This window comes from Nipponia nippon, unplaced genomic scaffold, assembly GCF_047370975.1.
Source record: "Nipponia nippon isolate SJK-2023a ecotype South Korea unplaced genomic scaffold, ASM4737097v1 scaffold_8, whole genome shotgun sequence".
Classification (NCBI taxonomy): domain Eukaryota; kingdom Metazoa; phylum Chordata; class Aves; order Pelecaniformes; family Threskiornithidae; genus Nipponia; species Nipponia nippon.
In genome coordinates this window covers 46359330-46385586 of record NW_028262402.1, presented here as the reverse complement: position 1 = coordinate 46385586, position 26257 = coordinate 46359330, and the positions used below count along the sequence as shown (strand labels likewise).

The following is a 26257-nucleotide window of genomic DNA, read 5'->3' as shown; positions in this document are numbered from 1 at the left end:
CAAACTGAATTCTACAAAACATATGGAAAAAATATAGTGGTATGGGTGTTGCTGGGTGTCTTAACAAAATGCTGATGACAGTAAACATTTCAAGTATGTCTACATCTAGAAGAACACTGACTTGCTAATAGCTATTTTGAAAAATTTAGATCTGCACTTTTTTAGTGGCAGCATGAACATCACATTATCCAAAATAAAGTACTTGTGCATATCTGCTTTGCTACTACTGATTTTCATGAAACAAATTTGAATTAATATTTATTTTCAGGAAGCAGCAGAAGTTTTTATACCAAAAAATCATAATCAGCAACTGAAAAAAGAAATTCTAACGGTGTTCAGTTTTAACATAGGAAGAACCTTGTCCCTCAGAATCCCAAACTGGCATTCCTTATAGCGTCCAGAGATGAAGCTGCCTTGCTGCTTTCAGACGAGACAAAGGCACAGGCAAGAGAGAGTCTGCTTGCTGCAGCATCCTTTTTTTTTTTCCACCTCAGGCTGTGAGTTCTTTGGCACTTGTATTATGCCTCCTACTTTGATTTTCCTCCTCTGTGACTGCTAACATGCCCTCATCCTGACACTGCCACCATTAAAAGTGAAAGGCTGAAGATATTTAGCGGCCACTTAGAGCAGAGGCACTGGGGGAAGTCTGTTCCCTCATGGTGACCTGAATGAGACATGAAGACTGAGATGCGTTGCAGACAATGGTGGGTGAGAGCTGGTAGGGCTAAGAATGTGAAAGGTCATGAATAATAAAGCTGGGAAGAAGGTGAGATAGAAGATGAGCTGGAGAGGGAAGTTAAAGGAAAGGAAGAGAAGGGTAAGATGCACCAGCCCTCATGCTCTTGCACATTTTTCTTGATAGGGAATACAAGAAATATGTTTAAAATAACCTGCAATTCTCAGGATCAAGCTTAAAGGGATGGCAATAGAGACAGCTACAGAAGATGCTGATGAACAGAAGACACTGTAAACAGACAAGGTCAAGCAAATAAGGATGAAAAACAAAAAGATGATGGGAACAGCAGTGTTTAAGAAACCAAAACAAAGAAAGAGCACAATCTCTCCTGTTTGCCGAGAGGTGGGAAAAAGGGTATTCTTGCAGGCTGGAGAATGTGGAACAAGCACCTTCTCCCTGCAGCCTATAGCCTTGTGTGTACATTGTCATCTTTGCTCCTGTGATCTGATTACAACACGGTCTCCCTGATGGTGAGTTTTGGAGAGAACGTGCTGCTGTTAGCCCTTCTCCACAATACCTTGAGCATCACTCACTATAGGCCATCCTGTAAGAGACAGAAATGCTGCAGAGATCTACCCTAGCACCCATCAGGGAAAATCGTGGCATGTGCAGGGGAGTTCAGTGGAACAGAGACTTTTTTCTCTCCAAGGATGGAGAGAAAGAGTGGCACCCTTACCATATACAATCTTTTTGATGGTACCTGGGAATGTACTTAAAATTGCTGTGCCTGTCAAGCCCATGGTTACCGCCTGAACGGGACACTGTATGTGGTGGTAGTTTACTTTGCAATCAAAGTACTCTGGAGAAAGCACTGTGTCTTGACACACATCTTAAGGAAGATATGCCCTGTCACAGTACAACTCCACAAGAAGGGCTGGAAGGGGACTACAGGTCTGTCAGCCTGACCTTGGCGCTGGGGAAGGTTATGGAGCGGATCATCCTGAGTGACATCATGCAGCACATACAGAACAACCAGGTGATCAGTCAGCATGGGTTTATGAAAGGCAGGTCCTGCTTCACTAACCTGATCTCCTTCTATGACAACGTGACCCACTTAGTGGATGAGGGAAAGGCTGTGGATGTTGTCTACCTGGACTTTAGTAAGGCCTTTGACACCATTTCCCACAGCATTCTCCTAGAGAAACTGGCTGCTCATGGCTTGGACAGGCATACTCTTTGCTGGGTAAAAAACTGGCTGGATGGCTGGGCCCAAAGCGTGCTGGTGAACGGAGTTAAGTCCAATTGGTGGCCAGTCACAAGTGGTGCTACCCAGGGCTCAGTATTGGGGCCAGCTCTGTTTAATGTTTAATCATTTAATCAACGATCTGGATGAGGGGATCGAGTGCACCCTCAGTAAGTTTGCAGAAGACACCAAGCTGGGTGGGAGTGTTGATCTGCTGGAGGGTAGGAAGGCTCTACAGAGGGATCTGGACAGGCTGGATTGATGGGATGAGGCCAACTGTATGAGATTCAACAAGGCTCAGTGCTGGGTCCTGCGCTTGGGTCACAACAACCCCATGCAATGCTACAGGCTTGGGGAAGAGTGGCTGGAGAGCTGCCTGGCAGAAAAGGACGTGGGGGTGCTGGTCGACAGCCAGCTGAATATGAGCCAGCAGTGTGCCCAGGTGGCCAAGAAGGGTCTAGATATGCTAGAGCGCATCCAAAGAGGAACAATGAAACTGGTGAAGGGTCTAGCACAGAAGTCTTACGAGGAGCGACTGAGGGAGCTGGGGTTGTTTAGCCTGGAGAAAAGGAGGCTGAGAGGAGACCTTATTCCTCTCTACAACTACCTGAAAGGAGGTTGTAGCAAGGTGGGGGTTGGTCTCTTCTCCCAAGTAGCAAGTGATAGGACAAGAGGAAATGGACTCAAGTTGCTCCAGGGGAGGTTTAGATTGGATATTAGGAAAAATTTATTCACCAAAAGGTTTGTTAAGCATTGGAACAGGCTGCCCAGGGAAGTGGTGGAGTTCTCATCCCTGGAGGTATTTAAAAGATGTGTAGATGTGGTGCTTAGGGACATGATTTAGTGGTGGACTTGGCAGTGTTAGGTTAACAGTTGGACTGGATGATCTTAAAGGTGTTTTCCAACCTAAATGATTCTATGATTCCATAGAATAGTAACCATTAACAGGTAAGAAGTCATAAAACTTGGTATCAGATCTAAAACTGTAAAACTTGCTACCTGATCTAAACCTGAAGTCAAAGGACAGTAATAATCCATTCAACATATTCCTCCTCTGAGTTAATTGCAGTTAATAGAAAACCTGCAGAAACAATACAGTGTCATTCTATAAATGCCTTCTACCTAAGTTGTGGTCACTGTCTCATAATTTATATTGAAAATATTAGTCTCTTGATTTACAGTCTCTTGGTAAACATCAACTTTTGCATCCTTTAAAAATTTTATTTCTTTTCCAAGTGTAAATGGAAACTCTCAAAAAACTGCATTATGCATTAGATAAACATAACTTGCACTCATCTCTGTAACATTTTGGAAAATTCATGATTCAGTGCTATTTCTGGAGCTGTAATTTTTACTTAGAAAGTCATTATATCGCAAACGATTTTTGAACAGCTAGTCCAAACATACTGGCTTATGCATAAAACAAAACAACATCTTTGAAATAAATACAATTATCTAGCAAAGATTAATGCAAAAAAAGAAGAGATCCTTCTTGACTATTCATAGAGAAGTTTGCATTTAAGACTAATATACTACCCTTCTCTCTGCTTGGTTGTCAGAAAGCATGTGAATGACATTTGAAGAATAGCATGCATATGCATAAAGTGGGGGAAAAGAAGCTCTTGAACAACTTTGGATCTAGCCTCTAGACAAAACATGAATAAATCCTTAGTATACTGAAGGAATTATAGGAGTGGATGCTAAGGCAATCAACCAAGGCAGCCTAGAAGTTATGCTTCACTGAACTGGAAATAGAAATTTAAATGCATTTAACTTATTGGGACTGTAATATCCATTTATCTATCAAAAGGGTTCTTTGTAGGATAGTCTTCAGAGATATATAATGATCTAGTATTATAACTTATATCACTTGGAGCAATTAAGCTGCCCCTTCTAAGGCTCCACATTGTGCAGCTGTAACCTCCTCCACCCCAGACTGTTCTACACAGCCAAGGGTCTAGAAAACGAATAGAAAAAAAGTTCTGATGCTTGGCTAAGTTATTCATATAGCAACTCCTGCTTTTGCAGTTTCACCAGCTACCTTTGCCTTGAAGGAGTAACTAACAAACAGTGCAATCCCCAGGGCTTCTCTCGATGTCCGCTGCCTGCTCTGCACTGAAGTGGGAAGGGATCAGTTTCCTCTTTGGCATCATTTATTGTGCACTGCACTTGCTATGCATTTGTACTGGGCAGTGGAGCTGGGCCTGTGCTGGTACACCTTGGTCCCACAGGTCCCATGGAGATTCCCAGCTTAATCCAGATATTCGTGTATTTTCAATAGGCTGGCAACCCCCAATAAGCCATAATTCACAACCTCACCCTTTTGCAACTTCTTCTACTATCTTACAGAAGCATTACTACTCTCAAAAATACGATATCTGTTTCAGCACCAAGCTGAGAAGATGAAACAATGAATACCAGAACAGCCTTTGCTTTTTTTTTTTGAGAATGCAAGGCAGTGACTTTTTAAAACAAAACACACATTCAGCAAAACCTGCATTCAAAACATCCTCACATAATTTTCACTGACAGGAATTTTTGTCTCTGACCTAGAAGAGGCTGGGTGTTGTGGATAATTGAGTTGTAATCAACTAACCTCTAAAAACTGCACACATTTAATTTCATCTTTAAAAAATTACATACCCACTTAGTACTGTAGCCATATAAAGACCCAGTTTACGAAATATTTCCCAGTCCTCAACTTCTATTATCTTCCCAGCAATTAAAAACACAATACCAATTGGCATATACCTAGAAAGCAAAAATAAAGCAATTAAAATGCATTCTCAGAAATATTGCATGCTCACCACAGAAAAATTTCTTGCACAGTATAACTTTTTACAACAGATAGAAGAATTTTTTTTATATTCTGTTACACAACCGAAGATTTTTTTTACATTCCATTATACAACTGACTTTATTCACTTGCAGCAAGACTACAATAGCGGTGATGAAAAAAGATGAGGAAAATCAGAGTAAATGAAATCCTATGCATAGTCTATCAAGTACTGTATGACCTGGTGTCACAGAATACACGGAAGCTGTGAAGGGGTGTGGGCTTTGCCCTACTGCAGCAAATGTTTATGCACAGCCATAAGCTTACTTAGAGGTGGAAGTCTGCAGGGCTGAGACGAATATCTGTGCATTCTGCAAGCACACACAGATGGGAAGGTCTCCTGTGCTTACAGTAGCTGCCCTGCAGCACTGGGGTCTATATGTGGGTCACCTGCACAGAGTAAGAGTGATTTTAGTATGTTGGGATAGTACAGTCATCAGTGTGTTGCTTGATGGAGGGGTCACCATCCCTCAGTAAACTTACGCAAGGACATGCCTTACAGACATCAATAGCTGCATGGGCTACTGCCTACAGAAAATTCAAGGCAAAAATCAGGACTTAGGCTAGCACCAGCTCCACTGCATTCCTTTTGGTACCAGAGAGTAGGCTGTCATAGAGACAAGTTGCCACTTCAGAGCTCTGAGTAGTATAAATTAATTTACAAGTTTGTGAATATATAAAATGTATCAGTTTAAAAATATAAATTATAAATTTAAAAAATGTGTGTGTGCTATCTCACAAATAAAATAGTACCTTGTCCCTGTGCAAAGCAGGGACTCCTAGTTCCTTCTGAGCCCTGAACTTGGTGAAAGCAGAACTAATTCCTCACACCGCCAGCATCAAACTTTACCTTATTCAAGGCAACAGCTCCCACATCTGTAGAAACACAGGGAGCCTGTAGCCACAGCTTCAAGCACATGCAAGACACTGGATAGTCAGCTTATAGGTAGGATCCTGTATCTGTGGCATGCGCTAACTCTCAGGTCTCATTAGTGGTTATTTGCTGCAGAGCGAGGCAGCCTGTTTCACGGGGCTGTAACTCAGCTGGTGAATGAACCAGCTGCCTAGCTCAGGACAAGTTGCAGAAACTAATTTACCTTCCTTTAAAGGCAGCAAGAAGCGTACAACTAAACCTTGGACAGGTTTACTGTTTTACAGGCATCTCAGTGTGTTGGGATGGAAGAAAAATCCATGGAAGGGCCAGACCTGATAAGCTACTGTTTGAAACATGTGGATATGAGCAGAGTATTGCAGTAAATGGCACAAGTCACTCCACATGTAGGACCAAACTCTGGAAAGAATTGTGTGTGCTTATGGTCCTGATCCTGTAATTGTGATCTGTATGGACAAAAGCACTGTGAATAGCTGTGAAGTCCAACCAAACACTATCAGATGAGTTGCTACATTTTAAAATTGTTTTTCCTGTCTGAGAATATTATGAGAGAATATTGTGAGAATGTTGTCTCACAAAACCTATGAGCAGAAGATAACTGATGCTGAGTTGTATTTTGCATACCAGTTGGGATTTTGCTCTGTGCTGTGGTTTGTATATTTATTTATATTTCTAAAGGAACTTTAGAATCAATCCCCAGATGCAAGAAACCAGGCAAGGAAGGCAAGAGGCTAGCATGGCTGAGTCATGGCCTGTTGGTCAAACTAAAGGGCAAGAAGAGAATGCATAGGCAGTGAAAGCAGGGACTGGTATCTTGGGAAGAGTACAGGGACACTGCCCGGTTGCGTAAGGATGGGATCAGGAAGGCCAAGGCTTGGCTGGAGCTGAACCTGGCGAGGGAGACAAAGAATAATAAGAAGGGCTTCTACAGGTATGCCAGCCAGAAAAGGAAGGTTAAAGAAAGCATACCCCCTCTGATGAGCAAAGCTGGCAAGCTGGTAATAACAGACGAGGAGAAGGCTGAGGTGCTCAACAACTTTTTTTGCCTCAGTCTTCACTGGCAACCTCTCTCCTCACACCTCCCGAGTCAACGGACCATTTGATAGGGATCAGGGGGAAAAGTTCCTCCCCGCTGTAAGTGAAGATCAGGTTCGCGACCACCTGAGGAACCTGAACATACATAAGTCTATGGGTCCTGACAAGATGCATCCCAAAGTCCTGAGGGAACTGGTTGATGTAGTTGCCAAGCCACTCTCCATGATATTTGAAAAGTCATGGCAGTCAGGTAAAGTCCCCAGTGACTGGAAAAAGGGAAGCATTGCACCCATTTTTAAAAAGGGTAGAAAGGAGGATCCTGGGAACTACCGACCTGTCAGCCTCACCTCTGTGCCTGGGAAGATCATGGAACAGATCCTCCTAGAAGCTATGCTAAGGCACATGGAGGACAGGGAGGTGATTTGAGACAGCCAGCATGGCTTCACCAAGGGCAAGTCTTGCCTGATCAGCCTAGTGATCTTCTGTGATGGAGTGACTACATCAGTGGACATGGGAAGAGCTATGGATGTCATCTATCTGGACTTCTGTAAGGCCTTTGACACGGTCCCCACAACATCCTTCTCTCTAAATTGGAAGGATATGGATTTGATGGGTGGACTGTTTGGTGGACAGCAAACTGGCTGGATGGTCACATCCAGAGGGTAGTGGTCAATGGCTCAATGTCCAGATGGAGATCAGTGACAAGTGGTGTCCCTCAGGGGTCCGTACTGGGGCCAGTGCTGTTTAATATCTTCATCAATGACATAGACAGAGGGATTGAGCACACCCTCAGCAAGTTTGCAGGTGACACCAAGCTGAGCAGTGCAGTTGACATGCCTGAGGGACGGGATGCCATCCAGAGGGACCTGGACAAGCTTGAAAACCACATCTCAACCTCATGAGGTTCAACAAGGACAAGTGCAAGGTCCTGCACCAGGGTCAGGGCAAGGTCACCAGTATCAGTACAGGCTGGGGGATGAAGGGATTGAGAGCAGCCCTACGGAGAAGTACTTGGGGGTACTGATAGAGGAAAAGCTGGACATGATCGGCAATGTGCTCTCGCAGCCCAGAAAGCCAGCCATGTCCTGAGCTGCATCAAAAGAAGTGTGGCCAGCAGGTCGAGGGAGGTGATTCTGCCCCTCTGCTCTGCTCTGCTCTGGTGAGACCCCACCTGGAGTACTGTGTCCAGCTCTGGGGTCCTCAGCACAGGAAGGACATGGACCTGTTGGAGTGGGTCCAGAGGAGGGCCACAAAAATGATCAGAGGGCTGGAACACCTCTCCTATGAGGAAAGGCTGAGGAAGCTGGGGTTGTTCAGCCTGGAGAAGAGAAGGCTCCAGGAAGACCTTATTGCAGCCTTTCAATACTTAAAGGGGGCCTACAAGAAAGATAAGGATAGTCTTTTTAGCAAGGCCTGCTGCAACAGGACAAGGGGTAATGGTTTTAAACTAAAGGAAGATAGATTTAGACTAAACACAAGAAAAAAATTTTTCACGATGAGAGTGGTGAAACACTGGAACAGGTTGCCCAGAGAGGTGGTAGATGCCCCATCCTTGGAAACATTCAAGGACAGGCTGGATGGGGGCAACCTGATCTAGTTGAAGATGCCCCTGCCCATTGCAGGGGGGTTGGACTAGATGACCTTTAAAGGTCCCTTCCATCCCAAAGCATTCTATGATTCTATGAACTTAGCTCCAAGGACAGCTATCCTGTCAGAACAATGGCTATCAGGGAATGGTGTTCAAGACTGAGAAAGGCATGTGGGTAGCAATGCTTCTACAGTCCTCTAATCACTAGTGCAGTTGTACTGGCTTGATATAAACCTCCAGCAAGAACGTCTGAAAACCCAGGTTTCTTGTGTACCAATAGAACTGTTTCTTTAGTAGATAATAAGTGGAAGCCCTGTTTCCAGTTTCCTTAAAAGGAACAAATTCTGTAGAAAGAAAACTTTTTACCAGCCTTTCTTTTGAAGTTTTATGCTGTAAAGCACTATGCAAGAGAAAATATGAAGTATAAGTTTGCTCCTACCTCTTCAATGACAAAACCCGCTTAAAGAAGTTGTTAGAAAATCCCAGTATGTCCTTGGACTTACCACATAATTATTTGAACTATTCTCATTGTAGCTTCATTCAGTGCATTGAAAAAATCCACCAGCACTTGTCCTTTCTCTCCCATTTTCCCAATAACCATTCCAAAAACAAGACAGAAGACGATCAACCCCAGCACATTGATGCCGTCGGAATACATGCCCACGATTTTGTATTCTTGGGTTTTGTTCTACAGATTAGATTGAAGAGAAAAAAGTTACTATCTGAAAACACTGAATTTACTTTAAAGAGTTCTAAAATGAAAACACATTTAGATCTTTCTTTGAAAAGACACGGAGCTCTTCTCCAGTCACTTTATTCCCTTTCTGGTAGTGCCAAGTGGGCAAGTTCAGGAATGAACGTAGAACTAAATTGTCTTTGAAAGCTTTGTATTTTAAAGCTATGCAAGGATCTGACCAAACCCTAGCAGGGGATAAAGCATCTCTTAATTTATGTTGGCCTTTCTACAGACTTCTGACACAAAGTATGGCAAGGTCTACGTATCCACAGTCATGCCTTCAATATACTCAAGACTTACTTCCTACTGCGGAGAACAAAACACAGCTGAGGTAGAATCCTTGTGGTTATTTCTGAGCAACTCAAGGGTTTGTCTAGATTTAAGATAAATAGCCCATTGTGTAAGAACTGGGACAACAGTGTCCAATGTTGCCCCAAGTATAAAATCTATTGTTCAGCTGAAATCGGTGAAACTGCATAATTTATAGCAGAATTGGATGCATAGAACATAAAAATCCTACTAAATAGGTAGGTATTCACACATTCCTCTGTGTTTGTGCAGTATGAACATATGAAGGAAAGAGTGCAATTCTTCACTACACCCTGCTTCAGGATTTAATTCATATCTTTTCATATAGCTCATGTTCTCATGCTCTCATTACTAGGAGATGAACTTTGGAAGGAGTATAATAAAATGCATATTGATTTGGTACTGTTCATAGTTCTGTGTTCATATTCTACTGAATTCCTTTCTCCCTCTCCTCCAGTGTAATTCTAGGCTTTATAAACCATCAACACCCATAAGCTTTCCACACCTCTAATGAGAGGCTTGTTAAACCTCTTCTTCACTTTGTCTCTTTACAGTTTTTTTGCAGAGTAACAAACTATTAATTAACAAATGCCTTCCCTTGTTTTGCTTTCCATTAAAAAAAAATTATTACCATTTTCCATTCCTTTCTTTCTGCAGTGCTTAGGTATCTCATTGCTGCTCAAACATCTCATGCTGTTATACATCTAGCCTTTCCACAGTGACTGTTTTTTTTAATTTCTCAGCAAATTGACAATTCATTAGTATATACATTTAATGGGGTATATGAATGGATTATTTTCTCACATCATCTATTATCTTTGGACTGCTCTAGTATTCTTAAACTTGAAGATTGTCATAATCACCTCTAGCATTTACTTATTAAGTTTTGTGCCCTTGCTAAAATCTATCTATGTACCATTTCCTTCCTTTTCTCAATCACTAACCATGTCAACTAAACCAAATTTAATCTATGTTCTTTCTCCCCACTTCATATATTATGAAGGAATACAACAATAAAGGTCACACCTCTGAAGCCTCTGCTGTCGTAGCAGTTGTAACAGGTTCTTCTGTAAATGTGGAGCTATTTTTATCCATGCCAGTTGTAGCTTCAACTTTTTCACGTTTGGTTTTATACTAGAAAAGTTTTTAAAGAAATAGAAAAACTTATTTAGAAGCATGAGGAAACTGAAGGATGGACAAAGGTATACCCTTTGCGCAATAAAAATAAGGGAAAAAAGAACCAATCTGACTTGAAGGTAGCAAACATAGACAAATGTGTTATTTCCCAATTCATGTGGGCCATCACGGTTCTTTACTTCAAATGCTGTAGATCAAACGAGTAATCCACAGATAATATGCCATGAATTCTGCTCCCCAGACTCTTGGGTGCCCTGTTGACCTGGTGCGGTCTGGCGGGAGATGAGCTAGAGCTCCTGATAATCGCAAGGGGCCTTCTTGTTGGGACAAACAGTCTGGAGGGAATTGCCGACAGCCACCCCAGGAGAGATCCGTAGAGCAGATGCACCTGATACAACCAGACCCTTGGTGATGTTGTCAGCATAAGTAACGCCATTATATAATGCAAACACCCATTCTCTGTGACCAGGCTGGTCAGTTACTCATTCCCTTTCCCTGTATTATCAGGTCCTGAAGGTCCTGTGCACCAAGTAGGTGAATCAAACAGATTTCTTCTTCCCCTCCCTACCGGCCTCAAGATTCCTGGGTGCCAGGCTGACTACTCCTCTTCTTGCCGGCCTTGAAGGTCCCAGGCACCCAGCCAGCCAGGTGTTGTTGACCCCGCCACCGAACAGGGAAGTGTAACAGCACCCAGAGCACTGTCCATAAAACCAAGCAGTTACAAGTCCTGAGGATGAACTTGGACCGGAGCTGCTGCTGGGCAGTGAGACCTGTGACCCCCCAGTGGCCAGGGACGCCTCCACCATCGTCTGCTTCCTCCAAGGACTGAGGGAGTGACTCGTATTCTTTTATACATTTTTTGAGTCTAGATTATGATTTTTATGTTGATACAGCAAACGAAGTATTAAGATTTGACTCAATCTGCAGAGGGTCCAGGTGATTAGAAACCATGAGTTAAGTGGTGTTGCTACAAAATTGTACTACACTGATTCTGCTTATAGAAATCCTGTGTTATCCTGATTATAAAGTCTGTGCTATACTAATCATAATATCCTGTTAAGAAAATAAAGCTTTGATTTTAACTACGATTTAGTGCTGTCATCATTCTGCCAAGGATCCCTAAAAGAACGTGTCTGTCCCCTTAGTGTTGGGTGACAGTAATTAACATATGAGAAAAACTGATTAAGAAGTTTTATAAACTGGAAATGCATTGAGTGCAGTGCTCAGCAGGATAGTTAACATCATTTCCTGGGAAAGACATAAAAAGGAAGCAGAGAGCATCACAAAAACCAGTTGATATATATACAGATAAACATGACTGAATCTGAAGTAAATCTGATATCCAGACAGCAGTTTCCTCTTTCATCTTGCAAATCTCACTTTTTCTGAAAGATGTCCCAAACAGACTTTACCAATTAGCTGCCTTTTCCTTAAGATGGATCATCAGGTCTGGCAATAGACATTAGATGTGAGACACATCGGGGTGAGGGCTAAGTTATGCAGATTTCATCAGACACTGAGGCTTTTTAAGAACAAGGAAACAGAGCATCACGACATGGTTCTACCTCTGACTGTCCCAAAAGGAAAAATCATGTCTTATGCATTGCTTGGTTTCTGCACCCAGCTCCTAAACAGTGTTTTTTTGCAAGGGATGATCAAGGACTTAATAGCTGGTAACAGAGTGTTTATCATAATGGAAATGAAACCAAGAAGTCTTTTTATGGGAGATTAAGATACTCCTGGGCTTCTCAGAAATAATTTTTACCTGACATAGTTTTTGGGGACATAAAAGAAGAGTAATTTGTAGCTAGCAATGAAAACTACAGTAGCAAAGAGGAACGTTCAACCCTACCTGTTGAAAACAGGCCTGGACAAGGTTTTCTGGGAACATATTCCTGTTAAAAAAGCAGATGCATTTCAACATTACAGCATACTACAAACAAGTTGTTTATATTAAAAAAATTATTAATTCTGCTGCTTGAAAAACAGATCAGGTTGTGTTCCTTTATCCAGAAAGCAGCCAGATAAAAAGACACAAGAAATTAAGGGTTCAGGATTCCCGACAATCACCTGACTGTTTGCCTGCTGTTGAATTTTCAGGCTTATTTTTCAGTATTTGACATTTCTGTTGGTAAGCTACTAAACCCGGTGGCTTTTTTCCCTGTTGCATCATCTCCATCATTTGCGTAAGGAATACAGGTGACACCATTTTTATAGGATTTGTCAAATACAGGTAGAAAAAAAAAACCTCTTATAAACACTGTGCTGGAAGAATCAGATATTTGGTGTGCTCTATTGTGGTTTTGAATTCAGAAATTAATCTTGGCTGATGGAAGATTCCCATGTGTTATTCCAGGGTGAAGAACCATATTTGCACACTGAAAAATCAGGAAATTAGATCAGAAGCAGTGCAATCCAGTTGTGTGCCTCCTTTCCAAGCTCCAATTTCAGATTCAAACGATTGCAGAAAAAAGCATTAATTAGGTATTTATTGAATACACAGTCCAGTGGAGAAAAAAGCAGTTTATATATGGAAGCAGAAGCCTTTATCTCCCTTCCAGATCTTTCACAACTCCTGCCTTTATTTTTCAAGTTTTTAAAGCAAAATTTCTTCGAAGGCAAGAGAAGTTTGTACAAGCCTAGGGTTTTCCTTAATCTTTACAAGACTGTCTGGATTTGGATCTTAAATCTGATGAATATAAACATGTAGGAAAAGTAACTGTAATTCCTTTAGAAGTGAATTTCAGATCTCAAACTCCAAAGTTAGTCTTACATTTATTTACAAGAAGCTGAGCTATAAACTGTAGCAAAACCCCAGACCACTCTGAATTACAATTCACACTGCTTCTTACTATAAGAAGACTTTTTTGTGCATGGAGCTATATCAGCCATGTGAATACGTGTGGAAATGTTCATGTGGAAGCTACTGGTAACAGACTGCATTAGGTTTTATAATGCAACTGATTGCATGGTTCCCCTCATCGATTCCTGGGCAAGTGACCATGAGGAATGAGATGAGCCACCCAAGACGCTGCCATTCTGGTCATGCACAGGCAGGAGGGGACAGAGGCTGGGAAGAGCTGTGGATTGTTGGACGTGGGGCTGTGGGGTTGAGGACTGTAAACTCTTTCACATATAAACCTCAGACAAATTGAATTATTCTCAAAGAGTTCTACCTTGATCTGTGCTGGGGCAGAGATGCCCCAGGTGACAGCAGACATTTGCTATTAAATAGGATGGTGACTTTTTCAAGGCAGATATGTACATATACATATATATGCGTGTGTATTTTACAAATGTCAAAGAACTGTGTGTCTGGAGTTGCATCTGCAAATGCAAGTCACATTTCCTGAAATAAAAAATGCTGAGAAAGCAAATTTTAGATATGTGGTAGTTTATTCTTACATGACAGATTAAGTAAAAATTCTACAAAAAGAAAATAGTGGGCAGGAATAGTGATACAGGACAGCTGGAGAAAAAAAAAATAAGCTCCTGTAACATTTTTGAGGGAACTACTTAGCCACTATTGGAAATGCATCCCTTTTTTGTGAATTTTTTCTAATTCCTTAAACACATTAGCTCTGAAAACCTGTTCAAGCCTTCTGCAGACTTTTCTAAGGGTTTCCCTTTTCTAACCACTTGAAGTATCTATCATTTTCCAGGATGCTGACAGGGAAAGACTCTTTATAAGGCTGCCATAGCTATTGGTGATGCAGCAAACTTGTTGACTGTGCAACCCTAAGAAACCTTTCCTTACTACATCTGTTACTCTGCATCCTGCCTTGAGGAGGGGAAACATAACACTGCAATTACAGGTGGTTGTCTGTGCTGGATGACACAGAAGCTGTCACTCAGTAACTTGCCAACCATTCAATCCTTTCTGGATATTTTCTTCATACTAGGTAAATCTTGCATATCAATTTCTGCGAAGAAAGGAGTTTTTGTTGTCACTGGTTTATTAATCAAAGTCTATGGTGTAAAGAGGAATTTTTTTAATAAACTGCTTTGAATATACTCTAAAATGTCTAACCTGTTGGAATCCAAGTTATTCTTTTCTTATTCATCTGAACATTAGAAAGCATTTTTATTGTATTACACATCACATTTATTTGTATTTGTTTGGACTTCTGCAATAAGGGTACGGAAACTTGTCCCTACGATACTACTTCTGTCCTACTAAACTGTCTTTCTCAACCCACTAATTCTACTTTTTTTTCTTTTTTTTTTTCCCCCCCCGATTCTCTCCCCCATCCCAATGGGGAGGGGGGCAGTGAGCGAACGGCTGTGTGGTCTTTAGCTGCCTGCCAGCTTAAACCACAACAAAACTAAAAAAGAAAACCTCACCTGATCAGATCCAGCATGGCATCAACAGTACTGACTTCTGGGGTACTGCCCACTCTGTCAATCTCATTTGCTGTTTGAGGCACTCCGGGTTTAATGGTCACAACTAAGACAATCCCTGCAGAAGGAGAGCCAGAAGAAGAGCTCACAGTGCAAGCAGAGGTACTGGTGCACCCTCCCTCAGTGTACCCCGTGTAGCTGAATTCTTTGTGAGCTAAACTCACCAGATGCTTTGCCTAGGTGTTCATGCAGTGCTGTTCAGAAAAAAGAAGTCTACAGGTGGTGTCCTTCAATGTGTGGATTCCCCCAACACAGGAGCTACCTGCATATTTGCCACGGGACTTAGGCACTCTAGCTTTGTTTTTGTATGGTACTAAATCACTACTGCTCACTGAGAGGGTAAATTACTTCAGCTGGGCTTCAGCTGAAGTGTTCTGCAACTTTTGCATGGTGATATTTTGAATTGCTGTTTACCTCTTGCCTTACGAAGCTCTTCCTGTTACTAGCTTTCAGATATGGATACAAGTGCATTGTCCTGTGATCCCAACATACAACAGGATGTTTTGATAAAGTTAGTTAGCAATAAAGCTACATAAAAGAAGGGCTTCAGAAACAGGCTGAAATAAACAATTATGGGCAAGAAATACCAGCTTTGACCTTGTGAATACTGAAATCAATGACAAATTTTCCATTTACTTTAGTGGCTTCATTTTAGGCATTTTTTCTATTATATGAAATAGTAGGCCTTTCCAAATGTACATTATTTTTTCTTTTTTTTTTCCTCCCCCAAATCCAAACAAACCTAAAGCAAATGAAACTACTAAATCTCAGTGTAGTCAGAAGGAGGCATTTGGATGACCCTTCAACCAGCCAGGAACAAGGCTTTCTAATGACAGCTGTGAATAAAAGCAGAACCGAATTTGTGTAACTCTGCAAAATGAAACCTCTGGAGTTGTCTTGTTTAACCCCTCTCTCAGGGTAGGGACAATTTCAAAGTTAGATACATATTAATGTTAGTCTTTATTAACTTTCCTCATTATGTCTTCACAGAAAATTCCCAGACAGATGAGACAGCCTAAACGGTGTAACCGCAGTGATATATTATTCTCAGTGATGCAACCTTTAGAAATTAATCTGGCCTTATATGTCTGCATGTGCTTCTTTTTCTATTGTTAAATACTGCTTTGCTTTACAAGTAGGCCACCTATGAAGTATATTTTGTTCTTCAAATAAATGCATGTTTCTTTTTAGTGGGTGATACCTAAGCACAGTATTCACTCAGGCTCAACAAAATACAAAGACAAGCCACAAACTACATGACAGCTGACAGAGGAGGGTTTAATTTTATTTCTTATTTAAGAAGGCAGGCTGAAGATGTTTGTTTAAGCAAATATGGAAGATTTCAAGGCTGCTTGTAGGGAATGAACTTCCTGCAAAAGGAGATGTGGACTTCAGAGAGGTAGGAGTGGAGCCTGACAGTGACAGAGGGGACAAAAACCTTCCAGGAAGGAAATGAGATGACAAGGAAGGCAATATTTTCTGTCATTCTTTCAGGTGAGACACATTAGACATTCTCGTATCTGAGAATCAGCGACAATCTATCATTTTGCTCTTGAGGAAATTCACTTTGTAGTTAAGGCTAGCCTTTGCTGTTCATTCAGCTTTCCCACTGCTGGTCACTGTTTACCTAAGCAGACAGCTCCTAATCTTTCCTGAGCCGAAATGTATGGTAAAATTGCCTGTGGCTTCATATTGGATATGAATACACCCCAGCTATGAACAGCAGGACTAACTTCTCCCTGTATCCAGCTACAAGTACATCAAGATGTTTGGTATGGTTCCTGTCTCTTCTCATCCTGTTTTGGGAAATTAGTAATGTCACAGTGCTGTATACTCGCAATTAGGCAATGCTGAGGATTTTAAAAGTTACAGTATCACAGTACCTAGTATTACAGCAATGACTGTAGTGCAGAAATAATATATGACGGCTCGCAAACCAATCTTCCCAGAAACACTGGAATCCAAAGCAGCAACACCTGCAAAAAGAACCACAAAAACAAAACACTAAAAAACAGTCTTAGAAGAAACTTGTTATTTTTGTAGAGACAATTATTTATTGTCTTTTACTTCTATGCAGGAAATTTTTCCTTATTCAAGGTATTTCTAAATACCTAATTGCCAGTTGCACTTCTGAAAAATATCTGTAGCAGACCCATATATTTGCTTCTGCTTCTCTGCAAAAATCCAGTTTCCCTGGATTTTCCTAGGAGAAAATAATTGAGGTTTTCTGATTCCCTTATATTCGTGATGAATTAGACTTCTTTGGTTTATGAAAGTATGCTACAATTTATTTCCATATTCACTTAAATAATAGCTTCACTTTCTTCAGATCTGTAACATTTTGGCTTTAAAACTAAAAGCCATGGAAAAGGGAGCTGCTCAGGGCTGTTACCCCAGGTTCCTCAAAGGCACATTCAGACAAGTAAGGCTCATTCCTGGTGGGCTTGCCTTTATTAACAGGTTTACTTTTTTTTTTTTTAATAAAGCTTTTCTGAAGTCTGGGCTGTTCCCACTGCTCTGCCTGTATCTGTCATCGCCAGAAACTGAGGGCAGTTTTTGTTAATGGAAGTGGGGAAAGTGTTGAGGCAGGTGTTATACTGAGGTCAACTTAACTTCTGGCAACAGTATTGTATCAAACTGCTCATGAAGCATTTTTTAATTGTTTAAAAGATTTACAGTTATATCTGTACACATACAATTCAGTAACCAGGGTAAAATGAGCATTGTGACTGTAAAACTTGACTGCCTATAATCACACTAGTTAATAATTCACTGCTATCTCTTTATTATACATTTGTGATCCGTTTATATTTTTATGTTTATTGAGGCAGATTATCAGAGACTGGCCAGATTCCCTTGTATAGGAAAGCAAAAATACCATGAGGATATTTAAGCTCAGAGAAGCATGATTTTGTAGAAGAAAATAAAGTTTCAAAAACTAAGGAAGAAAAATCAAAAGATCTTTCTGACACAAATGTAACATTGATCTTTGAGCTCCAAAGAGCTCTTAGCAAGCATACTTTAACCATGTGTTGATGTACCTTTCAGAAGGTATATTAACAGCAGTAACAACTTGTGCCTAGAGCATTCACATAATGCCTTACTTGTTCTGTTAATTGTTATTCAAAATGCAAACAGTACTGGGAGGGGAGAATAAAGGCTATTTTACTTCACCATCTATTTCATTATTTTGGGGTCTTCCATGGGATAGCATATCATCAGACTGACTACAGGAGAACTACATATACCTGCAGAAATCATGATGTAAAGACTATCTCACTTGTACAGCACATAAGGATAATAAAAGAACTATTCATATGGCAAGGGAATACAGACCAGTGCACAGATAAAAGCAATGCCACAGCTACTACAGGAGGCTGTCAGCACTAAGGATACTGTTTGAGGCACAAACAACAGAATGGACAGAGAATCTGGACCATCATTTTTATTTCTCAGGTTGGGAACTGGGAAAAAACAGGTAGAAAGGAGGATTTTTGCATTCCTGTGGGCTCAGCTGTGGAAATTACAGCAGTATGAACTTTTGAGAATGGACACTAATACATAACGGGTTCTGTGGGCAATAGAAGAGCTGGTTTCGAAGGCTGTCAATGTTGAAACTTCTGCACCTGATATATTAACTTAGAAGACTTTACATCATGTTTTTAAAAGAGAGCAAACTGGTATTGCCAAAGTTTCATATCCTTTAATGAAAAGTTCATAAAAATTAGAAATCATGGAATTTTATTCTAAAACCTGTTGTATTGACTGACAGTAGCAGTTAGACAGACAGTGGAGGCAAGATGATAATCTTTTTGTGCTTCACAAAGCTTACCTTAAGATATTTTTAACGGACAGTCTTGCTGACTCAGCCCAGAGCCTAATAATCATGCAAGGTTATTTCCCTGGAGTACTCAGTTATAAAGATTCTACAATTAGTACGGCAGGAAGTTCCTGTGACAGCCATTCTGCTGGCTCCAAATGAAATCCCTTTGCAAACTGTTATGCTCACTGGAGTTACAGAGGTATAATTAAGGGCAAACTTTGCTCCTGCATTTTTAAACTTTTAAACTAAATTTTAAATCCTCTTAGAGAGCCGTGCTAGAATTCAGCTTGTGCCTCCACTGTCATGGCGGCGCTGCTTTGCTAGTAGCTATAAAAACACGCAAATCAGTCAGGCAAACATGACTGAGTAAGTATGAGTATGCTCTGAGGCTGACAGCTGTAGGTTTTTATTTTTTTTTAAACTACTGTACTCTGAAACAAAACTGCATTCAGGATTATGCTTCCGTTTAGAGAATGAAGTAGCATTCACTACAAGTGCCACAGACACAGGTTTGCACTGGGTGCTTTAGGCTGCTAAGCTGCTTTTTTTCATGTTAGCTTGTTACACATAGGAAAACACAATATATAAAAATAGATTTCCCTCCAGGTATATCCTACTGTAATTAGTGAGCAACTGATAATATATTACAATTGATAACTACTGGCCTTCTTCTCAAGCCAACTGAAAATTAAATTTCCTTTGAGCAACATCATGGCTTTATAATTTCTTTGGACATAACAGAAAGAGTTAATGGAAGATGTAGTAAACAAAGCATACAACTAACACTGATTTCAGTTCATGAAAAAACTTATTTCTCACACTAAGATGGCACTCATGCTACTCAAAATGGAAAGCCTGCAGTGTTGTAAATAAAGATAAGATCACAAAATCAGTGTAATTAAACTTGGGTATCATCTACTGTGAATTACAACTAAACTTTTATGGCTATTTTATTTGCCCTTTCCCTCAGCCTACCCCCAAGTTTTAAGCTGTTTAAACAGGTTTGAGCATATAAACTGTAAGTGTAGTCTACTGTACAGAATTTAAACAGGCATGATAGATTCTCCATCCCTGGGCATGTCAAAACTGGAGTATTTCAGATTAGTTCCTTAAATTTTCCTACAAGAAAGATTCTAATTCAGCTACAGCCACTGAAGCATGGAATACAATTCTGTGGCTGTGATATACAAGACTTAAGGGAGATGATCACAAAAGACACCAACTGGTGTTAAAATCTGTTAATCTATCCTCCTCTCTGCCCATATTATTTTAGCAGAACAGAGTTAAGGTTTTAATATCTGAAGCCAAATTTGGGAATTAACTGCCTAGTCTTCTGCAATTCAGCTTCATGTTTTCTATGTTACAGTCTCCAACTTGAAGCTCTTCATACTGTTTTTCTCTTTTTGCCCCAGTTCTTCTAATTTGCAACACATACACTTGCAAAAGAATAAAAAGGGAAACAATCAGTGAAGTCAAGTCTCTCATATCTTCTTTTTCTTCTCCCAGGACCTGAAAACCCTAACAAAATGAAATGCTGCACTGTATATGCACCTTTTTTTTTTTTTTTTTTGAGAAAAGAATGGGAGGATAAATAATAAGACTGATGTTAATAATTTTGTTTGACAGAGTTTTAGAAGGCATCAAAGCACAACAGAGATGCGGATGGTACAGGACCCTCAACAGAGCAGAAGAGGCACATACTTTTGAGTAAGATACACAAACATCCCATTTTAAATGCTGGGGAAAAAAGGAAAACTCTAACCCAGCTGATCCTCACATTGCAATAACTTTTAAAAAATTCTGTATATGGTCTTTTTTTACTTGAATCTTTTGGTTGGTATTGCCAAGAAGCCTACCAATTTAATTTTCTTTTATTTTTATAGCTGTTACTTTTGCTCTAATACTAGAGGATTCACAGGACTTTCCTCTTTAAAAAATAACCAGAAAGGAGGACAATATTGTGAAACTTGCGAAAAATCAGAAGTGGAAAAATCGAATGGTTACAACTGACCAGTTTAATCCTGTGTTGTGTTCAACTACTCATTTTTGCATGTGGAATATGTTGTGCTGCCAAAATTAGAGAAAGACACATAGCTTCTCCAACTCTTACTTTAGAATCCATGTCTACCTGGTTAACTATCAAACCAAGAGTCCTGTTAAGACTGGGTGATAGCACCATCAGTCTTCTGTAACTTTCGAAGATCCTCTGAAATTTCTTTCATAATCTTGTTTTGTGGTACATATTTAGAGCTGCTTTGCTGAAATGCTACTGTATAAAGCTACTTTACGCAAGGGCATAGTCTGATTTAAATAAAATTGAGCCTAAATATGAAACATGGTGTTCAGAAATTTTTATCAGTAGCCACTGATGGAAGCATGAATCATTCTTTCCATTTGTCACAGACTTAAAAAAAGACACTTTTAGTATAACACAAGGTTGAACTTCATGAAAGACCAATATTTACTTGTCTAGTTTCTCTCTGACAAGAGTGATTTTTTTTTTCCATTTTGGTGTCACGGAGGAACAGAGAATGTTCCTGAACAAAGCTGTAATTTTGAAAGTGCTGGAAAAGTTATAATGAAGTCTTGAAAAATTATTGAAATATATGTTTCAATGGTACTGATGCTGTTGAAGCTTCACGCAAATCCAGGAAATTGATTTTTCTGAACTTTTTGTGATAAATACTTGTCTGTCTTTGCCTTGCTGCTTAGAAAGGTTGTTTTGGAACATTCTGAACACAAACCAGTCCTCAGGTTTTCTTTCTTTTTCCTCGCTTCTGCTGCTAATGAAAACTCCAATCCCATTAAATACAGGAGTGTCTTTGCTCAACTGTCAACAGAGTCAACCTCTTTTCACTGCATCCAGATTGGTCTACAGCTTTCTTGTTGATTTCTGTACTTCCTTTTTAGTTTTCAAAACCAGTTACTCAGATTTTTGGGAATACAAATAATGCATAATGTTTCAGGTGCAAGAAACCAAGTAGCTAATTAAAAAAACTCCGCAGGTATTGGAGTCAGGTAAACCATTCAGACAAACTCAGAGTGACAAACCAGACCTGTCCGCCACTCCCAAATGGCCCCTGATATTTGAAATACCCACAGGTTTTTGATGAATAAAAATCCATCTGAGGTCTTTCAAACCCTGCACTACTGTGCCAGCAAAACTGCTGTGGGGCAGCGTAATTATATATCTCTGCATCAGGTAAAGCACTGTGGCCTTTGTAACAAATCCTAGAGCAACATGATTCACATTCTCTATGTCTTGAGGCATTTATTCAGAAAACAGGGAATTCCTACTCTCTTCCTCTCCTGACGCAGGAGCAGTGGAAACTGCCACCAACTATCTACATTGCAATGTAGCAATTTCAAACTACTTGTAAGGAAATATCTTTCACCACCTGTGTAACTAGATTGCAGACTGTGTTGTCTTTGAGCGTTGCTGAGGCCAAGACCTAAGTAGGAGACAGAGGTATTGAACCTGTACAGAGGTTGCAGAAATACCCCAAATCACAGCAGATAATATAACATGAAAGATAAAGAAACCAGTTGTTTCTGTTTCTAGCAATATCAAGCTACTAGATTAGACTGAAATCTCTGTGATGTGAAATTATTCTGTATCTGGATATTATAAAGCTTTTTTATCTTTCTCTGAAGCTGGCCATTAACACAGACTTAAGAGCTGATGGCAGTTCCTAAGGAGCAACCTATAAAGTCAGGTAAAAAAAATCAAGTACTCATCGATATTAATCTTTTAATTTTATTTAATGGAGTGCAGGAGATGGAACCATTTACAGTGCATTAATAAAATCTTCAGAGATGTTGAAAGGCTATTACCTCATTAGCTCCTCTTCGTGTTTTGTTCCTGTCTGTTGGAATGACCTACACTTCCCACATCAGAAAGAAATTTTATGCTGGTATCAACATTTGGGAGCCTCATAATAAAATCCATTTATTATGAACTACATTTTCATACAGTACAGAGTGGATAGCCAAGCAACTGACTGCAGTTACTACCATCACAGCAAAATTACCAGCACTTGCAAGATCTACTGCCTGGGGTAGAACACTTGCCCTGTACTACAGGTACTAACCCTGGTTAAAAACTGAAACCATGTGCTCCATGAATTACAGATTTTTTTTACCCTCTGAGATGTGTAGAGTTGGGATAAATATTTTAAACTGAAACAAGCAAATCAGTGCCCAACATGATTAAAAGTCAAGTAAACAAAATGCCCGCTGTACAAGATGATATTGCACTATGTTGTTGTGTGGTTTGTAACAGTTCTCTTTGGAGGCCTGTAAAATGCACACGTGTCTAAACGGCTTTGACATGAGGTATAACACTGTAATTCTAGAGTTGTCCACTGTGCATCATTAATCCTGTGGTCCTGTGAGATCTGAGAGTAAAAAGGGTTGCATTAAGGACTGGAAACAATCACAGGGCTCTTCTGACTTCCAGTGATAATCATCTTACTGGTTCCCTAGGGGATAACATCTACATCCTTACGAGTTTGTCGTAACTTTCTACAGAGGTGTCCCAATTGAGCACAAGGATTTATGCTTCCAGGTGTTCTTTTTCCATACTTCGTAAGAGACTACATCTACAATTTGGTGCTGTGATTGACTCTGTTCCACAGCAACACCTAGACATCTTGGCATTTTTTTTTTTGCTGCTCTACAAATTTCAGTGTCATCATCAAGTGCATCTCCTGCAGTACTTCTTAGCTGTTCTCAAAGCTTCTGAAGATTAGTGGAAGCTGACAGGGTATGTTTCTTCCACCATCTCATTTAATCTGCACAACAAATTGATCATTAAGAATAATCAGCAAAAGGCTGGGCTGTTTAACTCCCTTTGCCAACGCCGCTACACTTGACGACCAAAACGTGAGTTTCCTCTGTACAGAGATTGATGCCACTTAGCCAGTTCCTATCACTGGTGGCAGGCTCTTTTCCTTAAGTGTGACTCAGTGCCAGAGGGAAGAGCCTGGCTCAAGGGCCTTCTGTGTCCACACAACTGCCAGCTACATCGTAGCTTTCTCAATTAGTTTTAGGAGCTAATCCCATTTCTGAGGAGAAATAACTGAAGTAAGGTGCGCATCAACTGTATACAGTTCTCTTGGAGTTCTGATATCTAATTCACTATTGTAACAAAAATATAGCAACAGAAGTTCCTGCAAAGTAGAATGCTATGGCTTTTACACCTTCTCATCTATGACTAACATGTTGATTCAAGGACAAAATGCAGTTCTAAAACTGTTCCAAACTGCCATCAGCCTTATTGCTTTAATTGAGGAATTTCTGCAGATGCTAGAGGAATCACTAAAGAATTCTCAACTTCTCCCAAGCATACATGTTTTAATTCTTTCCCTCCATACTGGCTCTTCTGGCTGCAATGTGCAGTCACTAGGGCACAGAAGTGACATGATGGACATCCAGGATAGTCAGGTCCATTTAAAATTTTTTACAGAATGTTGCAACAGACATATGGAAAGAGAAAAACACAGGAGAATCTTAAAATGCATATAGAGGATTTCAGTAAGCAATCCTCCTAAAAATAGCTGTGTTGTTTTATTGCCAGTGGTGCACTATGTTACATGCTGTTGCAAAAATATAAGATTTACTCTTCGAAAAATACTGGGGGCAAAAAAAAAGGAATGAAGCAGTGCAGACGCAGTGCCCTTGATAAATGGATGGCTGTCTGAAATGCATGAAGTTACTTGGCTTTAAAAAATGGAGCTGTGAGTGTTTCTAATTTAAGACATGGGCAGTATCAAAATTTCAACTGCACCTGACTGTGGTATGACCTCTCTGTTCTAATTTGTTTTTTGGAATGTCATTTACCTCGTACTGACTGTTCTCATTTAATCTTCTGATCATCACAGAGCTGATGGTCATGTCATAACAGCAATCTTTCTTAGAGGCAAGAGGCCATTTTGAATTAGTTGTCATACTTTGTTCTACCTACAATGGGAAACACTGCTAATACTAAAACAGTATTTGGCCTATACCTTCAGAAGCAACACATGATTTTTGCTTGAGGAACTGAACACCAGATTCTAGCTTCAGTGTTGACTTGTGTAGCAAGCTTATTGCTTATTTTCTTATTCCTCTATGTGTCTAAGAGACTACAAATTTGCATTCTTGTTCCATGGGCTATTGCCAGCTCTAATCAGCTACTGCCAGGAAAGGAAGAAATCTCACACATATAAGATTAGATTTCGTCCTGTTTCCATGTAAATTTTGTCATTGTTTGACAGTTGGGTGATGGATGGAAGTGGAAAAGTTTCCTTTTCACAGCAGGGAAAGGTCTTCTATGCTGTCCTATGAATTTGGGACAGTTCATAAATATGAAGTCAGGTTTGGAGAGATATTTGTGCTCAAAGTGCCTGGCACCACCTATGCAATCTCCCTTGTGACTCATCAGTCCACAGCAATTCTTCCTAAACAGGGACACGTTGGAGTCACACTCCCTGAGACTCAGAAAGGGTATGAATAGACTAAATGTTAAATTCACCAACTAATCCGAACTTTTTTCACCCACCCAGTCTCTTGGTTGATGTGGCTATATCCACTTTGGATGTCTGCTTTGCCAAGGCAATCCTGCCACTACCTCTTCACTTCCTGTGTGAAGAATGCTTCTCTCAGGCCTTCTGAAAAACAAGGAAGAGTACCAAAGCCAGCTGTACTCTGTCCTTTTGTCCTTGGCCCAGTATTTCCTTTTGTCCTTGGCCTATGCTCACCTTCTGAAGAGAAAACTGTGCTGTATCCACTTCAGACAATAACAGCTGCAGGGGAAATCACTGTTAACACTGGTGAATTCAGAGCCTATACTTTACTGAAGCTATCTTTGATTCATCTGTGATTTTTCCCTCTTCTCATTCCAGACTCTGAGCCTTTTCTTTCCCATTCTGCCCTTTTAGTTGGAATGACCTTGTAGTACAAGTTTACCCTGACTGTGATTAATCTCCTGAAAGCTCACTTTCTTCATATTCTCCCTGAAATCTAAGTTCACAAACTAGGTTCAATAGGAATTACTGTTGTTTCCTTCCAAGGGCTGAACAGTGGATCTTTTGCTCTTTTTCCCTTTGCTCTGTGGAACTCTCTAGGAAATGCAATACCGCATCCCTTGCATATGAACAAGACTGTCAGGACCAAGCAAGTAATGCACAGCTGCCTACTGAAATACCACCTGCATTCAGGACTTCAGATGGCACGATTCTATGCACAACTTCACCATTCAGCTGAGACACAGGACTCAGATGCTGCTATCTGTTATTACCTGTAGGTCATTTTCAACCATCTTTCACTTGATATGCATCTCATATCATTTTATTTTTTCCTCCTGTTTTCTGTGTCATGGGGCTCTGAATTGTCTTTTGTATCTAGTCTTCCACTAGCTAACTGAATGGCATATATAGCTAAGTTTCACTAGGAGGACAGTTCTGACTCAGATGTTGGCTGAGAAGATTAGGTAAGGACGAAGCTATGGCAAATGGAAGCCCTGAAGACACTGTGATATGCAGTCTCTCAAATGAGATTTTTGGTGACCCACCACCTCTGTCTTTAGTGTTTGTTACTAGA

At 40.3% G+C, this 26257-nt stretch overlaps 1 protein-coding gene across 1 annotated transcript in view; it reads right to left on the bottom strand.

Moving 5' to 3' along the window:
* The window catches only part of SLC1A1 (solute carrier family 1 member 1), a 58252-nt gene that overhangs the window by 8105 nt on the left and 23890 nt on the right, over positions 1-26257 (bottom strand). The window contains exons 3-8 of the mRNA XM_087741750.1: positions 16737-16829; positions 14797-14911; positions 12305-12347; positions 10342-10449; positions 8774-8958; positions 4563-4670 (exon numbers count right to left, since the gene is read on the bottom strand). Coding sequence (XP_087597876.1) covers positions 4563-4670; positions 8774-8958; positions 10342-10449; positions 12305-12347; positions 14797-14911; positions 16737-16829 — 652 coding nt within the window. The remainder of the gene's footprint in view (positions 1-4562; positions 4671-8773; positions 8959-10341; positions 10450-12304; positions 12348-14796; positions 14912-16736; positions 16830-26257) is intronic.